Raw genomic sequence first — 7,053 nt, 5'->3', positions numbered from 1 at the left:
CCTCATTTTACAGAAACTTCACGCACAAACAGAGCTTCCATAGATCTACAAGAAATTCCTTAAGGTTTTGAAGCAAGTCCATCATCCGCAACTCAAAATCAAGAAGCGAACACATCAACGCAATCCTTACGACATAGGTAAGACTATGCCATCCTCCTTTATCCTTATAACTCGATATTTGGAAAGAGATTCGTGGCTAAGAAAGCTTTTCACCTATGTATTATAGCTATACAAGCAAAATGAAGGCTCAAAGGGAAAAAGGTTTGGAAGCAAGTACACAAGAGGTATGCAGGATTTTCGTTTGGTTTTCGGCATGATTTGGTTTAGCTATGTTCTAGCCCTTCTTCTTGATCTTTTAAGAGCTGTTCAAAGAAAATTTCAGAATGTATTGTATCCTTGTATAGTATTCAATTCCATATGTTATGTCTTGAAGAAACTAGTTTAGGTTGGAACTTCAAAACACAACAAAAATAAAAAGGGTGAATCGCCCATTTTGCCTATGCCGTCCGGACTTCCATTTGTTTCGTTCCTTTGATGTTTTTATGTATACCTAACCCTCATATGATCCTAATAGATTCATTTAGGATTATATAAGATTCATTGTCATGTGTTGATTCTTACGTTATTCCTAAATCATATTTAGACTTTCATGTCATAAGTTAGCGACTATGACTCGACATTGCATTCATAATTCTCTTTTGTCGATCGTTTGACGACATTGTGGATAATTGGATATCCTAGTTTGCTGTTCCTCCTGTTATTTTTTGGATCATCCAATTTTAGGGAAAACTCTACCAAATTTTTTGGAAATTCAATAAGTTGGACAAATTTTGAGTTCCTTGCTTAAAAATTGATTCTAGAGGGATCCTAATGAGTTAATTAGTCTTAGTATCTCACGTACATACTTAGTTTCTCCCTAAAATAGGGATAGGATCCCCTATCCAACTTTTGGACGACGAGCGTCAGATTACGTTTGTGATTCCGTTTATGGTTTTCTTCATGATCTCTTGAGTCCATATGATGCTGCCATTTGTTTTATGCCTCATTCATGATTATATTGATTATGATGGGGGGATATGGCCCATAACACCAGCGAGGCCTATTGATTATATGTTGTGGGGAGATAGCCCATAACACCAGCCAGGCCTATTGATTATATATTTACATGCTGGGGGAATATAGACCATAACGCTAGTCAGGCATGTTATATATGTGTATATAGCTAAAATTTGTATTTCATGACTATACATGAGGCTAGTTTAGATGTATAGTTACCTGATTGGGGATATAACCAATAACGCCACACAGGTACAAGTTTAGATAGTAGTTCAGTTATAGTTCAACTTAAACTTCGGTTCAGTTCCAGATCAGTTGCTAGTATTGACTCTTGTTTAGCTTTCAGCTTATATTGAGATTTCCAGCTTACAGTCATACTTTAGTATTCTTTACATATGCTTTCCACCCTATATACTTTGTACATATCATACTCACGTCCCTTCTGGGGCGTCACATTTCATGTCGCATAGGTACAGATAGATCAGCGCTTGAGCCACATCAGTAGGCCATCCACCACCAGCTGTTGGAGTCACTCTGCTTACTCCCGTAGTAACTTATCTTTTGGTATGTGTACAGTCAGCTATTTTGTGTATGGCGAGGCCCTGTACCGTCCAGTACTTGTTTAGTTCAACACTCATAGAGGCATGTAGATATGCACCTATGTAGTTAGTATGATTTTATATGTCAGCTTGTGTTAGCCTTGTCGGCTTTCCAGATTGTACAGTTCTTATCAACTATGCTTATGCTTTTTTCAGTTTATATTCATGATTAGTAAATTATCAGCAGGTTTAATGATGATCGGCACTTAGTGTCGGTTATCCATCACGGCCCTAGACTTGGTTGTGACAAACATGGTATCCGAGTAGTTCAGTCCTAGGATGTTTACAAGCCGTGTGTAATAGAGTCTTGTTCAAGAGTATGTTGCGCACCATACTTATGAATCAGAGGCTACATGGCATTATAGGTTAGTTGTCCTTCCTTCTTCTCTAGTTCGTGCGATAGAGCTATGTTATAAGAATTCAGGCTTCTAATAAAATGTTTTATATGTAGCGATGCCACCGAAGAGACGCACATCTACCCAGAAGGGCAAAGCCATTGCTAAACAGGGTACTAGTAGAGGACCTCATGAGTTAGATGAGCATGAGGAGTCTAGACATGAGGTTCCATCCGGAGCTTCATAGACTCCGTCTATTCAGGGAGAGGTTAGGGGTGCTCCAGCTACCACACCTCTGGTTTCTCAGCACGATGACATGAGAGAGGCTGTCAGATTGTTGACTAGCATTGCAGCTACTCAAGCCAGACGACATTATACACGTCCTCAGGGTGACGATAAGAGTTTTATGTTTCGTGATTTCCTCATATTAGGCCTCCAGCTTTCAAGGGATCAAGTACAATTGAGGATCCCCTGGATTTTCTAGATAGATTAGCCGGAGTCCTCAGAGTTATGCATGCCACGGATAGAGAGTCAGTAGAATTGGCAGCATATAGATTACAGGATCTAGATGCAAGTTGGTATACCACTTGGGAGATTTCTAGGGGAGAAAATGTTTCTCCAACTACATGGCGGGAGTTCTCAGAGGTATTCATCCACAATTACTTACATATAGAGACACATAGAGCACGATTGGATCGGTTTTTGACATTTAGACGGGGTATGAGTGTTGTAGAATACAACCTCCGCTTTAATTATTCGGCGAGGTTTGCTCCTGTAATTGTATCAGACATAAATGACAGGGTACGCAGGTATGTAGTGGGACTTGGTCCTCACTTAGTAAATAACTGTATTTATGCAGTCGGGTGTGGAAATTGCACGTATTCAGGAATTTGCCTTAGCACTTGAGGAAAGGAAACGAAAGCAAAAGGGATGACAAAGATAGAAGCTCAAGCAAGAGAGGCAAATTTTCAGGTTTGTTTGGTGAGACATCTTGTGCTACTGGGCAACAGAGTGTCAGGAAGCCAACAATTGGTACTCCTTCAGGATTTAAGGGGGCGAGATCTGATCGATCCCCGCAGTCTAGAGCTAGTCAGTCATCATGGGCTTCAGGAACCAAGCATTGAGGTATTTGTAGTCTGGATGGTTCACTTTACCCTAGGTGTTCTGATTATGGTAGACACTATTTGGGCCAATGTCAGTAGGGTTTAGGTATGTGTTATGTTTGCGGCAAGTCAGGCCATTTTATGAGAGATTGCTCATCTAAGGGTGGTATTGGTGCAACTTAGACAGCGAGATCAATTGCAACTTCTTCACCACCAGCAGGCCCACAAGGGCAAGTTCCCCAGACACTAGCGAGTCGAGGTAGAGGCTGAGGCGGAGCTACTACTACAGGTGGTCCCCAGAACAACACCTACATTCTGGTTGGTCGTCAGGACCGGGAGGCTTCAACAGACGTGGTTACATGTACTTTATCTGTGAATTCCCATAATGTGTATGTGTTGATAAATCTTGGTTCTACACTATCATATGTTACTCCCTTTGTTGATACTAAGTTTGGGATAGAACCAGAAGCCATTAAACCTTTTCAGTTAGCCACCCTAGTTGGTGATTTAGTAGTAGCTAGGCGTGTTTTTAGAGGTTGCACTGTTGTGATTGGTGATCATAGTACCACAGTTGACTTGATTGAGTTAGAAATGGTTAGATTTGAGTTGTACCTGGTATGGATTAGTTGTCTTCTTGCTATACTAAAGTTGACTATAGAGCGAAGACGGTCTGGATCAATTTTCCAGAAGGGTAAGCTATAGAATGGAAAGGTGTTTGTGCATCGCCAAAAGGTATTTTTATTTCATACCTTAAGTCAAGGAAGATGATCGCCAAGGGATGCTTATACAATATTGATCATGTTCGACATATAGAGAAGGGAACGCCGAATCTTGAATCAGTTCCAGTAGTGAATGCGTTCCATGACGTATTTCCACAGGAGCTTCCAAGTCTTCCTCCAAAGCGCGAAATGACTTTCCCATCGATATAGTGCCGGGTACGCAACCAATATCTATTCCTCCTTACAGGATGGCACCAACAGAATTAAAGGAACTTAAGAAACAGTTGAAAGATCTGTTAGATAAGGCTTTAATTAGACCCAACACTTCTCCTTGGGGAGCACCAGTCTTATTTGTGAAAAAGAAAGATGGCTCCCGACATATGTGCATAGATTATAGACATTTGAACAAGGTCACGATCAAGAACAAATATCCCCTTCCCAGAAATGATAACTTGTTCGTCCAGTTTCAGGGTGCTAAGTGCTTCTCGAAGATAGACTTGAGATCAGGCTACCATCAAGTTAGAGTCAGAGAGTGTGATATTCCTAAGACAGTGTTCAGAACCAGGTATGGCCATTACGAGTTTCTAGTGATGTCATTCGGGCTAAGTAATGCCTCAACGGTGTTTATGGATCTTATGAATAAGGTGTTTAGGCCTTATATGGACCTGTTTGTAAAAGTGTTTATTGATGATATTATGGTTTATTCCATGTCTTAATCAGAATATGTAGAGCATCTATGTGTAGTGTTGGGTATCCTTCGAGACCAAAAGCTGTATGCAAAATTCTTGAAGTGTGAATTCTGGTTGAGTTTAGTAGCATTTCTTGCACATATGGTATCATCAGAGGGCATCAAAGTAAATGGTCAGAAGATAGAGGCAATGAAGAATCGTCCCAGACCTACAACCCCAACTGAGGTACGTAGTTTTCTATGTTTGGCAAGGTATTATAGGAGGTTCGTACAAGGATTTTCTTCCCTTGCAGTGCCACTGACTAGATTAACACAGAATGAAGCCAAATTTCAGTGGTAAGATGAATATGAGCGGAGTTTTAAGGAGTTGATGAACATGTTGATTACAACAACAATTCTTACACTTCCAGAGGGATCCAAGGGTTATGTTATTTACTACGAAGCTTCTCGGATTGGCCTAGGTTGTGTACTGATGCAGCATGGAAAGGTAATTGCTTATGGTTCCAGACAATTGAAGAAGCACGAGCAGGATTATCCTTCACATGACTTGGAGCTAGCAACAATTATTCATGCACTGATGATTTGGAGGCACTATCTCTATGGCGTTCATGTTGATATCTATACAGATCATAAGAGCCTCCAGTGCATATTTAAGCCGAAACAGTTGAACTTGCGACAAAGACGGTGGTTAGAGCTTCTAAATGACTACGACGTTGACATTCATTATCATCCTGGTAATGCTAATGTTGTAGTTGATGCTCTTATCGTAAGTCCATGGGAAGTTTAGCTTACTTGCAGCCTCAGAAAAGGGAGTTAGCTCAGGAACTCCATTAGTTAGCCAGTTTGGGAGTTATATTGATAGATTTAGAGGATGCAGGAGTTGTAATTTAGAATACAGCTACCACTTGTTTAGTTACTAAAGTGAAACAGAGGCAATATAAAGATCCAGATCTAATTAAGTACAGTCAGGTAGCCAGGAAAAAGAAAAAGTCACCTTACAGAGTTACTAGTGACGGAGTCCTCAGATATAAAGATAGGCTTTGTGTTCCAGATGTTTCAAGGTTATGCAGGCAAATTATGATAGAGACACATCATTCCAGGTACACCATTCATCCTGGCTCTACTAAGATGTACCATGATCTTATGCGGATTTACTGGTGGGACGGAATGAAACGTGACATAGCAGAGTTCATGGCCGAGTGTCCTTACAGCCAGAAAGTAAAGTTTGAGCACCAGAAGCCTAGCGGTTTGTTACAGGAGATAGAGATACCATCATGGAAGTGGGAAGCAGTAAATGAGGACTTCATCACAAGCCTTCCTGGTATGCGGAGCAGGTATGATTCTATTTGGATTCTAGTTGACAGGCTTACTAAATCAACTCATTTATTGCTTGCTAGAACTATTTATACAATAGAAGATTATGCTAGATTGTATATCAGGGAGATTGTACACCTCCATGGTGTTGCAATATCTATCATTTCAGATAGAGGTGCACAATTTACACCTAACTTCTAGCAATTATTCCAGAAAGGTTTGGGGACGCATGTGAATTTGAGTACAACTTTTCTTCCATAGACAGATGAACAGGCCGAGCGAACCATAAATACAATCGAGGACATGTTAAGGGTGTGTGTGTAGATTTCAAAGGCAGCTGGGATGCACACTTACTGTTGATAATTTCCATACAACAACAGTTATCATTCTGGCATACAGATGGCGCCTAATGAAGCTTTGTATGGGCGCAAGTGCAGATCACCCATAGGATGGTTCGAAGTTGGTGAGTCTCAGTTGATAGGGCCAGATTTGATCCAAAAGGCAATGGATAAGGTTAAGCTGATCATAGAGAGATTGTTAGCAGCCCAGAGTGGACATAAGTCATATTCAGACAACCGACGCAGAGATTTAGAGTTCCAGGTTGGCGATTGGGTGTTCCTGAAGGTGTCACCTATGAAAGGCATTATGAGGTTCAGAAAGAAGGGCAATATTAGCCCTACGTATATAGGTCCATACTAGATCGCCAGACGAGTTGGTCATGTAGCATACGAGTTAGACCTTCCAGCAAACCTTCAAGAGGTACATCCAGTGTTTCATGTCTTCATTCTTCGAATGCGTGTTGGAGATCCTTCCAGAGTAGTACCAGTTGATGATGTACAGATCACTGAGCAGTTGACTTATGAGGAGGTACCTGTTACCATTTTAGATTGGCAGGTTCGTCAGTTGAGGACGAAAGATATTCCTTCAGTGAAAGTGTTATAGCGGACAAATAATGTGAAAGAGATGACTTGTGAAGCTGAGAAGGATATGAGAGCCAGATATCCGCATCTCTTCACTAATCCAGGTATGTACAAGATCTTTGCATAATGCTTCTATATACCTCAGCCAACATTCGAGGACGAATGTTTTTAAGGGGGAGATTGTTACACCCGTACTTCTGTGATATTGTATATTGCATCAATGAATTTCTAAGAATGATTTAAATGAGTTTAAAGTCATTATATTACTATATTTGTGTCAAGCCCTGACCTCGGGGAGCGTGACCGACACTCAACCGAG

The 7,053-nt window shown here is 40.8% G+C and overlaps 1 protein-coding gene across 1 annotated transcript; it reads left to right on the top strand.

Annotated features, from left to right (window-relative positions):
• The first annotated feature begins 6,213 nt into the window (after positions 1-6,213).
• Positions 6,214-6,756, top strand: LOC142167257 (uncharacterized). Its single transcript, XM_075227418.1, has 2 exons — positions 6,214-6,414; positions 6,514-6,756. The coding sequence occupies exons 1-2, from the start codon at positions 6,214-6,216 to the stop codon at positions 6,754-6,756; spliced, it is 444 nt and encodes a 147-aa protein (XP_075083519.1).
• Positions 6,757-7,053: the final 297 nt, after the last annotated feature.

This window comes from Nicotiana tabacum, chromosome 12, assembly GCF_000715075.1.
Source record: "Nicotiana tabacum cultivar K326 chromosome 12, ASM71507v2, whole genome shotgun sequence".
Taxonomy (NCBI): domain Eukaryota; kingdom Viridiplantae; phylum Streptophyta; class Magnoliopsida; order Solanales; family Solanaceae; genus Nicotiana; species Nicotiana tabacum.
The sequence above is the reverse complement of the archived record's forward strand: the minus strand, read 5'-3'. Positions and strand labels throughout refer to the sequence as shown.